Raw genomic sequence first — 20,289 nt, 5'->3', positions numbered from 1 at the left:
TCAGCTTTTTCCCCAACACTCAGCTTTTTTCCCAACACTCAGCTTTTCCCCAACAGTAAGAGAATTGGGTGGAGGTGGTAATGCCTCCAATGCCAGTTCCTAGACCTCCTAGTATCCTAGCCCTGAAAATGAATGGCAGGATAGTCGAGGTATGCTGAGACGCTGGGTTTGACAGATCTTTAAAGGCAAATAAAAATTGCGAGTTAGGATGCAGAGGGATGCAGAAGAAAGCGTCCATAAGATCTAGGACTGTAAACCATTCTGCTTCCTCTGGTATCTGGGAGAGTAGAGTATAAGGATTAGGTACAACTGGATTGTTGGGAACAAGCCCCTCCAAATCTGGTCATAAACTGGCCCCAAAACTGGCCATAAACAAAATATCTGCAGCACTGTGACATGTTCATGATGGCAATAAAGCCCATGCTGGAAGGTTGTGGGTTTACCGGAATGAGGGCAAGGAATACGTGGCCCACCCAGGGCAGAAAACCACTTAAAGGCATTCTTAAGCCACAAACAATAGCATGAGTGATCTGTGCCTTAAGGACATGCTCCTGCTGCAGTTAACTAGCCCAACCTATTCCTTTAATTCGGCCCATCCCTTCATTTCCCATAAGGGATACTTTTAGTTAATTTAATATCTGTAGAAAAAATGCTAATGACTGGCTTGCTGTTAATAAATACGTGGGTAAATCTCTGTTCAGGGCTCTCAGCTCTGAAGGCTGTGAGACCCCTGATTTCCCACTTCACACCTCTATATTCTGTATGTGTGTCTTTAATTCCTCTAGTGCTGTTGGGTTAGGGTCTCCCTGACCAAGCTGGTCCTGGCACTGGATACAGGGGAACAACTGCCTCAATGATAATTCAGAGGTCTTTCACTAACCTCCACTGTCTGTTGGGTTTTTGTATGCCTAGAATAGGACTGTTGCCTGGACTGTTGCATGGCTTTACTAATCTCTGTGCTTTTAGGTCTTTGACAATCTTTTGTAACCCTTGTTGGGCTTCTGGTCAGAGGGGGTACTGCTTTGATAAGGAAAGAAAGTAGGATCCTTTAATTTAACTTGAACTGGACAAGCATTTTTTGCTTGTCCATACTGCTCTTGCTTTTCCTCTGCCCAGACTTCAGGATTAACTCCCTCCTTGAGTAGGGCAGCAAACAGGTATTCCTTCTCCTATATTCAAGTATATAATGGCCCCTGCTTTAGCTAATATGTCTCTCCCTAGTAAAGGAGTAGGGCTCTCAGGCATAATAAGAAAGGCATGTGAGAATAATAAGGTTCCCCAGTCACAATTTAGGGGGTGGGAGAAATACCTAGTGACTGAGTGTCCTAAGACCCCTTTGATGGTGAAAGACCTGGAGGATAGTTGTCTGGGACAGAAGAGTAAAACTGACAGGGCCACGCCAGTGTCCAGGAGGAAGTTAGTTTCCTGGTCCTCACTGGTTAAGCTTACCTGGGGCTCTGTGATGGTGATGGCATTGGGCTGGTGCCTGCCTGGGCACCCTCAGTCTTGTTGGACCATCTGGTTAGTGGCCTCTGGCCCAGAGGACCTTCACCCTCAGGGGCAGTGTGCCTTCCAGGGATCTCCCTGGCACAAGGGACATGGACAAGGGGGTGGCTTATTGTTGTTTGGGCAGTCCTTTTTGAAGTGACCCTGTAAGCCACACTGATAACAAGCCCTGTTAGGTGGGTTGCCTGCCCAGCCTTTCTTTCTTTCAGAGCCACTGAAGCTCGTCTGCCTGAGAGCCATGACTAAGGTGGCAGCCTTTTTCTTGTCTCGTCTGTCTCGTTCAGCCTGCTCCTCCTGATCCCTATTATAAAACAACAAATTTGCCAAATTTAATAGAGTTTCCAAATTTTGCTCGGAGCCCAGGGCAGACTTTTGAAGTTTTTTTCTAATGTCTGCAGCTGACTGAGTGATAAACTTATCCTTTAAAATTAGCTGGCCTTCAATAGAGTCAGGTGACAAAGAGGTATGCTTTCTTAATGCCTCCCTTAGCCTCTCTAAAAATGCCGTAGGGTTTTCTTCCTTTCCCTGTGTTATGGTGGACAAAATTGAGTAATTCATTGGCTTTTTTCTGGTCTTTCTTAATCCCTCTAGTATACAAGTCAGTAAACGCCTGTGACTGCAGTCTCCATGCTCCGAATCGAGGTCCCAGTGGGGATCCACACTGGGAACTGCCTGTTGGCCTGTGGTGAATTGTTCCCTTTCTTCTGATGTCGTTTTATCATTTACCTGGCTTAGGTACCAGAGATCCCCAAACTCCTGGGCCGCAGCTAAGGTGGCCTCTTTTTTGTTAGGAGTTAATGTTTGACCTAAAAACAACAGAATATCTCTCCATGCTAAATCAAAAGATTGTCCTAATCCCTGTAAGACGTCTACGTATCCATCAGGATTATCTGAGAATTTTCCTAGGTCCAGTTTGATCTGTTTTAAGCCTGAGAGGGAAAAGGGGACATGTACTTGTGCTGAGCCAAAGTCTCCTCCTCCCACGGCTTGGAGGGGGCACAATCAAGGTCCATTGGTGCCTTTTGGTTCCTTGACTGTCTTTTTGTCTGGTTCCTTTTGGGCTGATAGGGCCAAAGGAGAGTCCTTACTAGTGGGATGGGGAGCCATGGGGAGACCTGGGTATGGGGATAGGCTTTGAGGACCCCTGGTAGGATGTAAATTACATTTTTTACATAATTGTGGGTTATCCCTTAGTGAGAAAAAAAACTGTAGATATGGCACTTCACTCCATTTGCCCTCTCGTTTACAAAAGAGATCTAGCTGTAGGATGGTATTATAGTTTACACTTCCCTCGGGTGGCCATGTCTCTCCTCCGGAAAGAGGATACTGTGGCCAGGTGGTGCTGCATAAAAATATAAGTCACTTCTTCTTCAGCATTTGAGGGTCAAATTGGTCCCAATTATCCAGAATACACCTCAGGAGTGGCTTCACTTTTGAAGGAATGTCTCCCATCTGAAAGGAGAACATAGGAGTGCCCGCACCTCTAGTCATCCCCTAGTGAGCACTAGCCCTAGAGCATCCCCTATGGTTCTAGTGTCCTTTACTTTCCAGGGTGCTCAATCACCCATGCAACCCTGCTTAATGAATTTAATTGTGCTTACCGACATAGCAGTTTTGCCTGAATTTGTTTCCTGTCCTTTTTTAGCCACAAAGAAAGAGGTCCTGGGCTGCTGGATTTTAGTGGCTCCTTAACAGCATGCCCACAATTGCCTTTGCATCTGCAAGTGGGTCTTAGGTTTGGGGTGTATTTTGAGTTTAGAGACCGGGCACCAGTTAGCATATTTCTGGGCTTGGAGCTGTCCCAGCAAGATAAATTCCTTGAAAATGGCACTAAAGCACAACAGTTTTAGGGAAGGCAGCAGCAAATTGGAGGACCAAAGTTGGAACTGTGCTTTTCATACCTGAATCTTCTGTCCCCTATTTGCCCTCCTAAGAATATTCATTGACCTTTGGACTTGAATCAGGGGACCTATTGTCTATTATATTGTTTTTGGCCCATAAGTATGACCACTTCAAGTGGAGAAGTTCTACAGTTCTAATCGCTGATTCCAGACAGGAAAGGTGGTAATTAAAGGAGTCTCTACAATCTGGAGTAAGTTTAGGGCAACAAAAGGAAAAATGTCTTAGGCCTTCTATCAGCCACTGACATGCCTTTTGATGTTCCAGATAGTACCTAGGGTACAGGTTATGAGGGACAGGTCCCGTGTAAGTATATTGATACCCATTTGCATAAGAATAAGCCTGGGGACACCATGGGCAAAGGTCTTTGGATTACCTCCCCACTTGACTTAGGCTCCTAGCCAAAAGATTCTTAGACTCGAGCTAGGAAAGATCCTAGAGGATAGGACCTCAAGAAAGTCTTCTCTGAGGACGTTAGGACCCAGGAGGCATGGGTCAGAAAAGACAGGAAATGCACGCATGGGTAGCTGCAGTGTAGAGGCTTCTCGCTGTGCCATGATCTCAACTGGGTCAGTGCCGGGAGTTCAGGACGACAGTTTTCCGCCTCTAGCCAGCCCTCGGCTTTTCCCAGGAAAGGTAGAGAAAGGTGGACCTGGTTCCAGGCAAACCAACGCTCCCAGCCCAGAGGGCCGGGGGTTGTTAGAGAGCCCTTTCCCAGAGAGCCTCACACCTGTGTCTTAAGCCTGGCGGCTGCGCTTGTCACTTTTTTTTTTTTTTGAGATGGAGTCTTGCTCTGTTGCCCAGGCTGGAGTGCAGTGGTGCAATCTCAGCTCACTGCAAGCTCTGCCTCCTGGGTTCCCGCCAATCTCCTGCCTCAGCCTCCCGAGTACCTGGGACTACAGGTGCCCACCACCATGCCTGGCTAATATTTTTTGTATTTTTAGTAGAGGTGGGGTTTCACTGTGTTAGCCAGGATGATCTCAATCTCCTGACCTCGTGATCCACCCGCCTTGGCCTCCCAAAGTGCTGCAATTACAGGTGTGAGCCACTGCACCCGGCCGCTTGTCACATTTAAATGGCTGACAGGTGCCTGGTGTTTTCTTCCAATTTCTAATGAGAAGATAGAACAGAATAGCAAGCAAAAGGGGTTCAATATTACTCACTGCTTTGGAGAAATCCTGAATGTGTCCCCAGAAATGAGACGAGAAGTCTTCTCCTGATCAAAGGTCTTTTCTTGATTGAAGGGTTCGTGGTTTCACAGGCTTCAAGGAAAGAAGCCATGGACCTCAGTGGCGAGTGTTACAGCTCCATTAGAGAAACATGCAGACCCAAAGAGTGTGCGATGGCAAGATTTATTAAAGCAAAAGTGAAAGTAAAGTGAAAGCGAAAGTAAAGCTTCCACATGGTGGAAGGGAACCCAGAAGGGTTGCCCAATCCTTTTTTTTTTGAGATGGAGTCTCGCTGTGTCACCCAGGCTGGAGTGCAGTGGCGCAATCTCGGCTCACTGCAAGCTGCGCCTCCTGGGTTCACGCCATTCTCCGGCCTCAGCCTCCCGAGTAGCTGGGATTACAGGTGCCTGCCACCACGCCCGGCTAATTTTTTGTGTTTTTAGTAGAGATGGGGTTTCACTGTGTTAACCAGGATGGTCTCGATCTCCTGACCTCGTGATCCGCCCGCCTTGGCCTTCCAAAGTGCTGGGATTACAGGCATGACCCACTGCACCCGGCCAAGGGTTGCCCAATTCTATTCAATCTTAATCAGTTTGACCATGAGGTGAGATTTTTATGAACCTTTCATAACCGTTTACAAATCTTGCTAAAGAGGAGTAGCATCTTAAGAAAATCTTGTTGTGCTTTTCTTTTTTTCTTTTTTTTTTCTTTTGAGATGGAGTTTCACTCTTGTTGCCCAGGCTGGAGTGCAATGGCGTGATCTAGGCTCACCACAACCTCTGCCTCCAGGGTTAAAGCAATTCTCCTGCCTCAGCCTCCCAAGTAGCTGGGATTACAGGCATGTGCAACGACGCCCAGCTAATTTTTTGTATTTTTAGTAGAGATGGGGTTTCTCCATGTTGGTCAGGCTGCTCTTGAACTCCCAACCTCAGGTGATCCACCCTCCTTGACCTCCCAAAGTGCTGGGATTACAGGCGTGAGCCACCATGCCTGGCCATGTGCTTTTATTTCAGTGCTCCATTTTCAGAAAAACCCTTTTGAATTTAGTCAATATGTTCACAGTTTCCTTTTGGAAGATTAATTTTTACAGTCTTTCCACATTTGCTTAAACTTTTTGTTTTATTTTATCTAATTTAAGACAATCCTGTATCCCTAGGCAAAATGTGCATTTCCATGCCTTCTTATAATCTTTGACTAAAAAGATACTTTACTGTTCTTGCACACCTTGCATGTAAATCTATTTTCAGTAGTCTAAATTACATGTTATAACAGTAACTCTTAGCAATTTTCAACTTCAATGTAAAACCTGGTAAAGTTGTTTTAATTATGTGCTAGGTGCAGATAAAGTCTGACTCCTTCCAGCACAGTTAGGGGAATGGTTACTTCCATATGTCCCCAGGTCTTACCAATTGTGAAGCAGGCAAGTTTAAAGGCCAAAGAAGAAGTTTACAACCTTAAAACATTCAGCAAACCTAGTATCTGACCTGCATAATTTAGACCACATATTTACATCTTGAAGACATCTACACTTTACCAATAATTTTTAAGGCTGTTTTTATTTTTCAAAAATTAAAGTCACATGAACTGAAAGGTACCACAACCTTCATTATCCCTTTAAAAAATATTTAATCCAAGCACTTAGCCTTCAAGTCAATTAATTAGAGGTCTTTTTTAATAGACATCACACACATAACCCATATAGGACTACATAGATAGAAGAAGATCCAGCAGCTCAGGGTGGAGCTATTTAGGAATAGGGCCAGAAAAGCATGTAGTTTTTGGAGCCTAATAAACATGCATAGTTGGAAGACAAAAACAGATTTTAAAAGGGATTCCAGGGATTCCATGTGGAAAACAGATTTTTTTCCTAAATGGGATTTCTGGCATCTTGTCTGTTTTCCCAAGGAGTCCCAGGCCACCAGAAGTCATCCTAGGGCCTTTCATCCATGCACCAAGAATGGCAAGACAGAGTGGGAAAAAGTAATTCAGTTGACAGAGAAAAAAAGCCTTTTCCAGAAAAACAAGATTTATGGAGGGAAAAACATAAAGGCCTCTTGAATATACCTATAGGTTGGATACTCAGTTTCAATTAAGCCAAGTGCTCTTCATGAAAATTGTTTTTCATTAATCAAAACTTTACAGAGAATATAAACAGTGATCCTTATCATTTCTTTTACTGGTTTGTACCACTACCTGTTCACAATCATTTTCAGGTTCCCCAATTTCCTCTGGGAGAAAGTGGCTGGGTTTAGGCAAGGGCAGGTTTTCAACTGGACTGCAGATTCCTCTAGCAGCAAAGCTTGATTTTTGATGAGGCGATTTTTCTGTTAGCCAGAGACTTCCCTTAGAGGACAGCAGTCCTGCTATACTGTGTGAGGTGCAAACAGTTAAGTTATTCCCCATGTTTAACCCAGTGGTTTCTGCCACCAGCAAAGCCACTGCTGCAACTGCTTGGAGGCAGGCTGGCCATCCTTTAGCCACGAGGCGAAGTTCCTTGCTTAGGTAACCTACTGGCTGTTGAGTTGGACCTTTAGCCTTAGTTAAAACTCCCAGGGCCGGCCAGGCATGGTGGCTCACTCCTGTAATCCCAGCACTTTGGAAGCCCAAAGCAGGTGGATCACAAGGTCAGGAGATCGAGACCATCCTGGCTAACACAGTGAAACCCCGTCTCTACTAAAAATACAAAAAATTAGCTGGGCATGGTGGCGGGTGCCTGTTGTCCTGGCTACTTGGGAGGCTGAGGCAGGAGAATGGCGTGAACCCGGGAGGTGGAGCTTGCATTGAGCCGAGATCGTGCCACTGCACTCCAGCCTGGACGACAGAGCGAGACTATGTCTCAAAAAAAAAAAAGACACACACACAAAAAAACAAAAACAAAAAAACTCCCAGGGCCATTCCCTTCCTTTGTGATACATAGAAACTAAATGCCCTCCCTATGGGAAGACTGAGGGATGGATGGTGTGTTAAATCAAGCTTGCTTTAACTGGTTAAAGGCTTTTGAGTTTTAGGTTCCCAAGTTAGGGAGTGAGTTTTAGCTGCTTGAGTTTCTTTTGTGAGGTGGTATAAAGGGCAAGCTATTTCACCATACCCAGGCACTCACAGTCTGCAAAATCCAGTAATGCCTAAGAATACCCTTATCTGTTAAAGGAAATGGGCTTAATCCTTTCCTTACCTGGTGCTCTGTTCTCTTCTGATAAGAGCAGACCCAGGTACTTTACTGAAGTTTGACAAAGCTGAGCTTTAGATTTTGAGACCCTATATTCCCTTTCAGCTATGAAATTGAGGAGAGCCTTAGTACCTTCCTGAGACCTCCTTGGTTGGGGCACAGAGGAGAGTGTCTTTACATACTACAAAGTTTCAACTTGAGGGTGACAAAAACTAGAATGATCTTTGGACAGGGCCTGTTTCAGCAACTTGCGTCTGCTATCAGGCGCTGCCTGAGTAATGAACCTGTTCTTTATTGAATTGAGAGACAGGGAGGTGTGTTTCACTAAAGCTTTTTTCAGCCTTTCCAAAAAGGCTGACAGATTTTCATTTGGTTTCTGATTCAACAAGGACAGTTTACAGTAATTAAGAGTTTAGGTTCTGATTCTTTGCAAGCCTTTTAATATGCACATCAGAAAGTGTTTTCTTTTCCATTTGTCTATGGGATCACCAGGACTCCAATTAGAGGTTTTTTTCTTTCTCGGAGTTTTGCTCTTGTTACCCAGGCTGGAGTGCAATGGCCCAATCTCGGCTCACCGCAACCTCCATCTTCTGGGTTCAAGTGATTCTCCTGCCTCAGCCTCCCGAGTAGCTGGGATTACAGGCATGCGCCACCATGCCCAGCTAATTTTGTATTTTTAGTAGAGACGGAGTCTCTCCATGTTGGTCAGGCTGGTCTCAAACTCTCAACTTCAGGCGATCCACCCACCTCGGCCTCCCAAAGTGCTGAAATTACAGGTGTGAGCCACCATGCCCAGCCCCAATTAGGGTTTTTAAGGGGTATAGTTTCTCTTCCTGTTGGGAAAGGGGATTCTGTCCCTTTTTTACCATGTTTCCCCTTTTGACTGGGTTTTTCTTTTGACTGGTTATAGGAGACATGCTGTTCATCTCTGAATATCCCTGCTGCCTGTAGGGCTTCTTGTTTCTCTGCAACAGTTAGGGTTTGGCATAAAAGTAGCATAGCATCTCTCCATGTAAGATCAAACACTTGGATTAGATTTTAGAAAGCCTCTATATATCTATGAAGGTCATCAGAGAACTTGCCTAGCTATCCCTTTATTTGTCTAAGGTCCTGCAATGAGAAGGGAACTTGAAACCTAGTAGCACCATGTCCATTCAGCATTTCCTGCAAAGGCAACAGCGAAGTTGGCAGCTTTTTGGGTAGCATAGCTGGAGGGGCTGATGATATGGCTATTGGGGGCCCTGGATACAGGAGGCAGTTAGGGCACTGAGAAGTTGCATTAGAGGGTTCCTCAAGGGTTTGCCTCTCTGACTTTGGGGAATTATATTCTGTAGACTTGCCTGATATGACTGCCAAGAGGGAAGGGTTAATTTTACAACACTTACAAAGATGGGGGTTGTCTCACTGGGCAAAATAAGATCTAGTTGTTGGATAGTATTGAAATTAATGCTTCCCTGAGGAGGTTAGACCTCCTGTCTGTAAGAGGGCCTTGCCCTTGTGCAATAGAATATAAGCTGTTTTTTCTTCAGAGTCTCACAATCAAAGGAGTTCCAGTGTTTCAGAATGCACTTGAGGAGAGTGCAGACTTCAGATGGTTTGTTATTGGGGGAACCCACCCCCAATATTTCAACGTAGGTTCTTTCTATTTTCCATAAGTGTCAGCCAGCTGAGAAATAAAGAGAAAGAGTACAAACAGAGGAATTTTACAGCTGGGCCTCTGGGGGTGACATAACATTTCTGTAGGACAGCGATGTCCACCTGAGTGCAAAAACCAGCAGGTTTTTATTAAGGACTTCAAAAGGGGAGGGGGTGTACAAACAGGGAGTAGGTCACAAAGATCACATGCTTCAAAGGGCAAAAAGGAAAAAGGAGAACAAAGATCACATGCTTCTGAGGCCAATAAAGATCACAAGGCAAAGGGCAAAGCAAAGATCACAAGGCAAAGGGCAAAATCAAAAACTCCTGATAAGGGTCTATGTTCAGCTGTGCACGTATTGTGTTGATAAACATCTTTAACAACAGAAAAAAGGGTTCAAAAGCAGAGGACCAGTCTGACCTCAAATTTATCAGGGAGTGGTTTTTTCCCCATCCTAATAAGCCTGAAGGTACTGCAGGAGACCAGGGTGTATTTCAGTCATTATCTCAACCGCATAAGACAGACACTCCCAAAGCAGCCGTTTATAGACCTCCCCCCAGGAATGCATTCCTTCCCCAGGATATTAATTATTAACATTCCTTGCTGGGAAAATAATTTAGCAATATCTTCCCTACTTGCACTTCCGTTTATAGGCTCTCTGCAAGAAGAAAAATATGGCTCTATTCTGCCCGACCCCGCAGGCAGTCAGACCTTATGGTTGTCTTCCCTTGTTCCCTAAAATCGCTGTTATTCTGTTCTTTTTCAAGGTGCACTGATTTCATATTGTTCAAACACACGTTTTAAAATCAATTTGTACAGTTAACGCAATCATCACAGTGGTCCTGAGGTGACGTACATCCTCAGCTTACGAAGATAACAGGATTAGGAGATTAAAATAAAGACAGGCATAAGAAATTATGAAAGTTTTATTAGGGAAGTGATAAATGCCCATGAAATCTTCACAATTTATGTTCCTCTGCCACCACTCCAGACAGTCCCTCTGTTGGGGTCCCTGACTTCCTGCAACAGTTTGTTACCCATCTAGAAAGAGAAGGGATATAAGGCACCCCTCACTCCCTTTCCTGCTTTTGGTGTGACCAAGGGTGGAGGGAAAGAGAGGCATGGGGTCCTCCTTCTCCTCCTTCCTCCACATCCTCTAGGTCTCGGCTATCGTCATAGATGCTACCCATGAATGCAAGCATGACCTTCATCCACACACCCAGAGGATCTAGTCAGCATAACTATTCATGCTCACCTGCAGAAGGCCCTAGCTTTCCACCCTGTTGGTTTCCTAGACCAACTCAGCCCAAAAGGCTCCCAAGGTACCTCAGAGTCTCCGTAATGGAGAATGTGTCCCAATACTGCCTCTGGCTTCCCTTGCTATGGCCCCAGAGAAACATCAGAATCCCAGAGAATGGGACAGGTTGACTTCCAAACATAAAATCCCTTTTTGTTTAAATCCCATCCCAGTGTTGTTGGATGCAGAACAGGTGCCTCAAAATAATGTAAGGATTGAATGCTGTCCTTCCTTTGGGGGGACAATATTGAGGCTAATTCTGTCTTGCCAGGATGGCTTCCTCCTGGGTGCTGGAAGTGTAGTTTTCTTGTCTACAAATAGGGCATGGGGCCTGATCACTGATAATGGGACATAAGAGGGAAAATAATTGAGGAACTGTAAGTTTCGGACAAAGAGTTAACAAGGCTCCCCACAAAGAAAAATCCCATTCCACTACGTGGCACTGTAGGATTAGAAATGCTAGGTAAAAACTGACTCCAAATTCTTTCCGACAACAGTTAGAAAGAGAGGTTTGGGGTTTGCCTGGCTGTCCCCACAGTACGCCTCCCAGCAGAAGAAAATTAACTTGTTTTATAGAAAGGCAGTCTAGTTCTCCTGGACAGTGCTGGCTTCTCACATGGGTGAAGAAACAACCTAATGAAGTGGGGGATAGTTTCTTGGGGAGAAATAACCCCCATCCAGTCCCACTGAGTGCTATCATTGGGAGATAAATAGGTGTTCAGATCCAGGTCTTGGAATACCCCTATTTCAAGGAAACCACAGAGACAATTCATTGAATTACAGTCCTAATTACTAAGGCACTGACTGACTCTATCCAGCAAGATTGTAGTCCTAGGCTGTAGAAACACCTGCAACATTGCATACAAAGAAGGGATAGGATGGCTGGGCACGGTGGCTCACATCTGTAATCCTAGCACTTTGGGAGGCTGAGGTGGGTGGATCACCTGAAGTCAGGAGTTCTAGACCAGCCTGACCAACGTGGTGAAACCCTGTCTCTACTCAAAATACAAAAATTGACTGGGCATGGTGGCTCATGCCTATAATCCCAGCACTTTGGGGGACTGAGGTGGGCTGATCACCTGAGGTTGGGAGTTTGAGACCAGCCTGACCAACTTGGAGAAACCCTGTCTCTACTAAAAATACAAAATTAGCCAGGCATGGTGGAGCATGCCTGAAATCCCAGCTACTCTGGAGGCTGAGGCAGGAGAATCACCTGAATCCAGGAGGTGGAGGTTGTGGTGAGCCGAGATTACGCCATTGCACTCCAGCCTGGGCGACAAGAGCAAAACTCTGTGTCAAAAGAGAAAAAAATTAACCAGGCCTGGTGGTGCATACCTGTAATCCCAGCTACTCAGGAGGCTGAGGCAGGAGAATCGCTTGAACCCAGTAGGTGGAGGTTGCAGTGAGCCGTGATTGTGCCACTTCACTCCAGCCTGGTGAAACTCTGTCTCAAAACAAAAACAAAAACAAAGAAGGGATAGGAGACATGATAGCCATGAAAAGAAAGGAGGAAAATAATGCAATAGAAAAAGACTGGAAGACCTTGTGCTGATGCCCTGACAGGCTGTCAGGGACCAGATTTAGGTCAAGGGCCTTCAGGTAAACCGAGCTGTAGCCTCAGCCAGGAACCTTTAGTTGCCCTAGGACCTCCTTCCAATCCCACATGATGGCTAGGCCCTCTGTGAAAGGAAACTGAATTGGAACAGAGCCAAAATTCCCAACACCCAAGGGCAAATGGGGATTGCCAAAGTCCTCTCCAGCAAGCCTGTCTGCTAAATCTTAAGGCTGGCAGGCATGCTAACTGTTTTAAAATGGCTGACAGGAAGCCAGTGTTCTGTTTGCTTTTGAGAGACAAAACTGAGGACAAGAAGCCTCGGAAAGTAAAGAGTTAAAGGTCCACTCCTATTCACCCTTCTGATTAATCCCTATCTTCCCAGCCAATGCACCAGAATATGTTGTAGTCTCGCCAGTGCACCAAGATGTAGCAGTCTCTCGTTGTCTGAGATAATACTTGGAGTTATTCATCTCACGTTCAAGAACATAAAGGAGCATGGTAACACGGGTGAGGTTGGAGCAAAAGTTTAATAAGTTGAAGAAGAAAGCTCTCTGCAGTGGAGAGGGGGGCTCGAATGTGTTGCCCACTATGAGGCTGGTGTCTGGGGTTTTTATGGACTACGAAGGGGAAATAATGTGCTTAGTCTGTTGGTTGTCTTACAGAAAGCATGATTTAGCTTAGCCCAGGACCAGTCAGGAGCTGAAGTGAAGATTTATAGGAGCTACTCAGCTTGGCCCAGGACCTTTCAGGAGCTGAAGTGAAAGCTTGGCCCGGGACCTTGGCCTGGGACCAATCAGGACCTGAAGAGATGATTCATAGACGTCAGGCTTACAGTCCAAAATTGAAAGGAAAGTGCCCATCAGAACCCATCAAAGCCCACTGTGTTCGTGCCCACAAAAGGAGAAACATTTTCCTGGGAGCCCACTGATTATACAAAGGAAAAAGTCATTTCTATGTCTGGCCTTGTTCGCTTATCTGAGTGAGCGAGAGGTTAGTGCAAGTTTTTGTAGGTGGGCTGGAGTTTCTCCTATCTGTGCAGTTGCGGGCATGTCTCCAGATATAACCCCCTGTGCTAGTTCCCTTATTGGTGCCTGCAGTTTGATTTTTTTTTCCCAGACTGCTTTTTATGTTATGTGAAGATGAGGCACTTAACCTATGGGTTGGAGGCTCTCAGGGGACCCTTCCCTTGCTGTTTACCTGAGGCAAGCTAGCCAACTCCTCTCAGTGGTGGGTACTAACAATAAACATACTTATGATTGAACTCTAATTCTCCTGTGGTTCTCTCACAGAGATCTTTTGCCAGAAAAATTAAAGCAGAGGCGTACAAAGGCTGTTTGTGTAGCCTGAAAAACAGACTTTATTTTTTAAAACATGTCCCTTGAAGGAGAAGCAGCCACATTCATAGAAACTGGCAGTAACAGGAAGCAACATTTGCCTATCCCGGTCAGATAAACTTGGGCAAAAGCCAAGTCCTTCTGCTCCCTGAGGGGGTCTTGCTCAAGAATGTCCTCATCATACAGCAACAGCAGCTTGGAGGTGTCCTTGCTGGCCAGACCCCAACTTCCCCACTTGTTGCAAGCTCTATGATTGTTTCGGCCTTTTCCAGCAGCTTTGATGCTCTCTCCTTGTAGCACACATGAAAAGGATTGTTTCTCTGTCCCTGCAACCCGTGCTCTTCCCATTCCACCACATGCACCACCCCAGCCAAATCCTATTCAATATTATGGAGCAATTCAAGGAAAAAGTTGTTGGGAAAATGGTATGAAAACTAAGTCCGTCAAGTCAGCTCTACGCAGAGTCTGCAGTGTAACTGCCTTAATTGGGATGACAACAAGATAATCAGCTACTTCACATTGAGAAAGGAAGTCTAAAGAGCAAGTGTGGCTTCTGTAGCGCTTTTGAGATACTATGTCTTGATGAGGAACAAGCAGTGTTTTCTGAAATAAACATAGGTCTTAGCCCCACACATGACAGGTGAGCTAAGAACCAGTAGAAGAAAGTGAATGAGGCTGGGTGCAGTGGCTTACGCCTGTAATCCCAGCACTTTGGGAGGCCGAGGGGGACAGATTATCTGAGGTCAGTAGTTTGAGACCAGCCTGGCCAACATGGTGGAATCCCGTCTCTACTAAAGAAATACAAAAATTAGCCGGGCATGGTGGCTCTCACCTGTAATCCCAGCTACTCAGGAGCCTGAGGCAGGAGAATCTATTGAAGCTGGGAGGTGGAGGTTGCAGAGAGCCAAGATTGTGCCACTGCACTCCAGCCTGGGCAACGAGAGTGAAACTCCGTCTCAAAACAAAACAAAACAAAAATTAACTGAGCGTGGTGGCGGGCTCCTGTAATCCCAGCTACTCGGGAGGCTGAGGCAGGAGAATTGCTTAAGTCCGGGAGATGGAGGTTGCAGTGAGCCGAGATCGTGCCCTTGCACTCCAGCCTGGGTGACAGAGCAAGACTCCGTCTCAAAAAATAAATAAATAAAATAAATAAATAAATAAATAAATAAAAGTGAACGAAGTTAATACAAATCTAGCAATGGATGAGAATCAATTTAAAAATTTTTTGAGTAGGCCAGCAGCTGTGGTTCACACCTGTAATCCCAGCACTTTGGGAGGCCGGGATGGTTGGATCACCTGAAGTCAGGAGTTCGAGACCAGCCTAGCCAACATGATGAAACCTCGTCTCTACTAAAAATACAAAAAAAAATTTAGCCGGGCGTGGTGGCATGTGCCTGTAATCCCAGCTTCTCAGGAGGCTGACGCAGGAGAATTGCTTGAACCCTGGAGGTGGAGGTTGCATTGAGGTGAGATTGCGATGACACTGCACACTAATCTGGGCAACAAGAGCAAAAACTCCGGCCAGGCGCGGTGGCTCACGCTTGTAATCCCAGCACTTTGGGAGGCCGAGGCGGGCGGATCATGAGGTCAGGAGATTGAGACCACGGTGAAACCCCGTCTTTACTAAAAATACAAAAAAATTAGCCGGGCATGGTGGTGGGCGCCTGTAGTCCCAGCTACTCGGAGAGGCTGAGGCAGGAGAATGACGTGAACCCGGGAGGCGGAGCTTGCAGTGAGCCGAGATCACACCACTGCACTCCAGCCTGGGCGACAGAGCGAGACTCCGTCTCAAAAAAAAAAAAAAAAAAAAGAGCAAAAACTCCATTTCAAAATATCTGAGTATCTGTTCTCCACAAAGATACCACATTAAATGTGTTTTGGGGGAGTGGGGTTGCAGAAGAGATCCAGAAGTTTTCCTCTGGAAATCCTCCACCTGGTTTATAAGCTACCCACCCTGCACACTGTCCTCTAGACAATGAGGTTAAGTGAGAATGGTCCTTCAGTATAGGTTTGCCTAGCTCACCTGGTGGAGTTCTGCTGGTCTCCACTTCTGGAGCAGTCTCAGGTGAGGCAAAAGTAGAAGGAGGCTTCTCAGCAGAGTCTCCAACTGCTTCATCCGTCATTTCATCCTCTTTCTCCAGGCTTTCCATTCCTTCTGCTTCTTCTTCCTCCTCTTCTTCCGGCTCAGAGTTCTCCTACTGAGAATTCTCTTCTTCAGACTCACCCTCCTGACTCATGCGCCTTTCAGATGCCAGCCAAGTCAGTTTCTCCATTGTTTCCTGTAAAACCCTCCAAAGAGTACTTACGGCTCCTAGTGGCTCATGAATTGCAGAACAGCACAAAGCTGTATCAGGATAATCTGAAGTTAAACAATGGGGAACCCACTACAGCTGTCAGAGCGGAATCCCCTGAGTTACGAAATCCCAGCGATAGCTGACATTGGGCCTGACAGCAGGAAAGTGGAAAAGATGCCTTTTGAAAACTTCTTCTTTACCCTGAAATTAGTTTTCCTTTGCGTTAGCCCATATTTATGTGCCTCTTCCTTTTTTTTTTTTTTTTTTTGTCTTGCAACAGCGTCTCACTCCATCACCCAAGCTGGAGTGCAGCGGCACAATCTTGGCTCACTGCAAACTCCACCTCCTGGGTTCGAGGGATTTTCATGCCTCAGCCCCCTGAATGGCTGAAATTATAGGGGCACGCTACCACGCCGGGCTAATTTTTGTATTTTTAGTAGAGTCAGGGTTTCACCATGTTGGCCAGGCTGGTCTCAAACTCCTGACCTCGTTTTGTGATCCGCCCACCTCGGCCTTCTAAAGTGCTGGAACTACAGGTGTGAGCGACCAAGCCTGGACTATTTACTATTTTTTTTTTTTTTTTTTGAGACGGAGTTTTGCTCTTGTTGCCCAGGCTGGAGTGCAATGGCGTGATCTTGGCTCACTGCAACCTCCACCTCCCAGGTTCAAGCAATTCTCCTGCCTCAGCCTCCCGAGTAGCTGGGATTACAGGCATGCACCACTATGCTGGGCTAATTTTGTATTTTTGGTAGAGACAGGATTTCTCCTTGTTGGTCAGGCTGGTCTCGAACTCCCAACCTCAGGTGATCTGCCTGCCTCGGCCTCCCATGCCTGAGATTACAGGCATGAGCCACTGCACCTGGCCCTATATACTATTTTTTAAGGCATTTAAAGTATGGTCAGGTGATTCAATTTAATGTGTAAACGAGTTTAATATAATAAGTAAAATTTCATCCTTTCCATCTCATTTCACCTCAACTCCACAATCATGTCCCATAATGCATTCACAAATCAAATACAAATGATTTTAGGACTATCCATAGTGCAGCAAGCAAGCAGGTGGCATATCAATAAGTTAAACATATTACTGAGTCCACAAAATACTTGAGAGTATTCTCTAGCTCTCACCTGGAGTTCTGGGACAGAAAGCACAGATTCCTCAGAAGCTGATGACATTTCATCTTCCTCATTTTGGGTGAGGTCATCAAAGTCGTCTTCTTCCTCTTTTTCTGGCCTATCTTTCTCTCCTCCAGTTTCTGGCCCAACTGGGGTCCCCACTGACTGACCATCAACACTGGATGAGTCTTTGGGCTTCCCTGGGGGCTACTAAGCCTCACTTCAGGATTCATGGAGGATGAAGCATTATTTGGTGATCCTTTGCCCTCATCTCCTCCCAAGTTTCCTTCATTGGGGGTTCTTGAGAAGATGAAGGGGTTTTAGTTGGCTGAATCCTCTCTTCTTCCTTCTGTAAGATTGTCTGTTTCTTTACCTCTCTAGCACTGCTCAACTCCTCACTTGGGGAGCCAGTGTCTAATTCCACAGTGTGTTCTTCCTTGATGTCATCACAAATACCGTGCTCAGGGTGTTACCAGTGGAGAGTCTTGACTACAAGTTGTCCAGGTTCTTGGCGTATTGAACAGAGAATGGAACAAAATGCACAAGCAAAGCAACAAATGAATGAAGCAACGAAAGCACAGATTTATTGAAGTGAGAGTACATTCCACAGAGCAGAAGCAGGCTTGGGCAAGAGGCTCAAGCACCCCAGTTGCAAAATCTTCTTGGGTTTGAGTACCCTTTAGAGGTTTCCTATTGGTTACACCCTCTGTAAATGAAGACGTAGCCCATGACCAATTGGAGGCTGAAGTGAAATTACACCCTATGCAAATGAAGATTTCGCCTGAGACCAATCAGAGGCTAAAGTGAAGGCTCCCTGTCTCCAGATCCTATTCTCCTGCCTCATTCCCCCTTGAGAGACTTAATATCAAATATTTACAGGAGGTAGAGGGACTGACAGTCTTTCTTCTGTAACTGCTTCATGCTGTTTGGGGCACTGTCCCTATCTACTTGGGGACCATGGAACTCTCACCCTGCTCTGTCTAGTGGAGACAGGATGACTTCTTGATGGCCGGGGCTGGCATCATTCCCTGGATAGAAGCCCTGCTGCATGATCATTTGAAGCTTAATGGCCTCTAGGTGAGAAAAAATACATTTGGTTAAAAGATTTAACAAACATGGTCCAACATGGTCAATGCGAGCATAATTGTTAATAATGTGCCAGCTAAGGGAAGTAGACATGAAGCCCAACTTAGTGCCCTTGACCAGAAGCCCCATGACTCGGACAGCTGTTGTTACATTTTAGAGGCCCCATCAGCTAATTTTCAGGCGGCATCTCTTGCTAATCCTGATTGGTTGACATAAAAACAGCATTCTTCGGTGGGGCGCGGTGGCTCACGCCTGTAATCCCAGCACTTTGGGAGGCTGAGGCGGGCGGATCAAGGGGTCAGGAGCTGGAGACCATCCTGGCTAACACGGTGAAACCCTGTCTCTACTGGAAAAAAAAAAAAAAAAAAAAAAAAAAAAAAAAATTAGCCGGGCGTGGTGGCAGGCGTCTGTAGTCCCAGCTACTTGGGAGGCTGAGGCGGGAGAATGGCATAAATCCGGGAGGCGGAGCTTGCAGTGAGCCGAGATCGCTCCACTGCACTCCAGCCTGGATGACAGAGTGAGACTCCATCTCAAAACAAAACAAAACAACAACAACAAAAAACCCCAGCATTCTTCTTTTAGGAAAAGACATATGCCACCTTTTTCAGCAGCTAGGAAATCCAGTCTCCTATTATTTTGTAAAACGACCGTTGCCAAGGAGTCTATCTGATTTTGTAAGGTGACAGTACTTTGGGCAATGTCTTCCAAGCTCTCTGAAAGATCCTTGGACAAACGTTGGTAATAGGATAGGGATGTTGCAAGCCTGCTAACTCCTGTTCCTACTTCTGCGGTTATTCCTAGTCCTACCAAAAGGAGTATGAGTTTGATGGCTCATTTGTGCCTGGCGGGTGCAGTTAAAGGTATGAGAGACTGGTTATTGAGAGCTATACAGATTTCAGGGGCTAAATAAAGAAGTGTAGAGGTTTCAGTCCATTTGATTGGTAAACATAACTAGGAACTAGTTCCACACAGGAAAAAGACTCCGTGTTTTTCAAGATAAAAATCATTCTCTATGGTGAACATATGGGTTAGCTTTTTGTTTTTCTTTCCCCAGTGGTTAAGGTCCCTGCTAAAGTGGCTCCAGTTAAAGGCTGGAAATGACCTTGGGAAGTATCCTCAGTTGTCCTAGCAGTTAAGTTTTCCTGGTGAAGGTAGTTATGCTTAGTGTCCACCAGCAACCACCCAGAGGTATTTTCATACTGGAGAACCAAAAGGCAACTAGCTGTCTTAGGATTACTACAGTCTTCCCAAGTGAAAATGTGAACACAGCTAGTGGTCCTACCTTGACAGTACTTAGACTGTGTGTCCTTTAAAGTGCCCTTAATTAGGAATAGTTTCATGCAAACCATACAGGTTTTCTAAATGATGCAGCCTAGGTAACTGCATAGCTTACATATCATGTGAGAGGTTAATCCCTAGGGTGTAGTTACTCTGATGACTCAAGGTTCCCAGGGTTTGACTAGAATTTTTTAATACAAAGTGGCACCTGGGATTTTAGTTCTTTGTGCGTTCTTGGGCCCCAAATAGGTTTTTGAGGAGATGCAACCCCAGAAATATTACTTTGGTAGGACTGGAGAAGGTTTACTGCTCATCCTGACATTGTAACTTTTGTTGTTTATGTAATTTTGAAGTCATAGAAGTCATGCAGATCCATTAATTTGAAGGGAGTCCCTCCCTTGTAGTTGAGGTGGTAGGACATTTTTTCAAGGGCCCAAGATAAGCCTGGGATTGCGATGGCAGTGTGTTTTGGTGATGTTGGAGATAAACAAAGCCAACAGTCCTTTGCCAGAGCTGGACTGGTGGTATTTAACAGTCTTTGGGTTAAATTTTAAAGTCTTAATAAATACACAGAATCCATTAATTGCCAGAGAAGTAAAATAAAACCCTGCTGTAAAATTAAGCTGATTCCCAGTATGCCTGGTCCCAGTATACACAGGCCAGGGCTAACCATTATGGGACTAAAAATACTTATCTGTTATTTTGTTCTTTTGAATGGGAACCTCAGGGGGTGTATACCTATCCTCTCAGGAATAATGTTACAAAAATGAAGTAAAACATTTTGCTTAATTATTACAAAGGAAATGATTCCATCCATTTGGAAGAATGCAATAAATTATAAAAATATAAAAACTGCTACTATTATCAAACCTACAGTAACTATGCAGCATAGACACCAAGGAGAGTTGGTAGGCATTCACTTATCTTTTGACTGTCTTTAAAACAGGTACTTC

General features: G+C 45.3%; 1 protein-coding gene and 1 long non-coding RNA gene across 2 annotated transcripts in view; both read right to left on the bottom strand.

Annotated features, from left to right (window-relative positions):
- The window catches only part of LOC106635285 (GON-4-like protein), a 29,910-nt gene extending 9,833 nt beyond the window's left edge, over nt 1-20,077 (bottom strand). The window contains 5 exon segments of the mRNA XM_063604403.1: nt 6,768-6,816; nt 8,886-8,981; nt 13,600-13,852; nt 15,586-15,841; nt 16,985-20,077. Of these exon segments, the coding sequence (XP_063460473.1) occupies nt 6,768-6,816; nt 8,886-8,981; nt 13,600-13,852; nt 15,586-15,712 (525 nt within the window). The 5' untranslated portion in view covers nt 15,713-15,841; nt 16,985-20,077.
- Nucleotides 10,285-12,120, bottom strand: LOC134730518 (uncharacterized). Its single transcript, XR_010112308.1, has 2 exons — nt 12,009-12,120; nt 10,285-10,417 (listed from the first exon to the last, which is right to left on the bottom strand). It is a non-coding gene; the product is annotated as an uncharacterized LOC134730518 (long non-coding RNA).
- Nucleotides 20,078-20,289: the final 212 nt, after the last annotated feature.

This window comes from Pan paniscus, chromosome 1, assembly GCF_029289425.2.
Source record: "Pan paniscus chromosome 1, NHGRI_mPanPan1-v2.0_pri, whole genome shotgun sequence".
NCBI lineage: Eukaryota > Metazoa > Chordata > Mammalia > Primates > Hominidae > Pan > Pan paniscus.
Note: the sequence above shows the minus strand (reverse complement) of the source record. Positions and strands in the feature narration are given on the sequence as shown.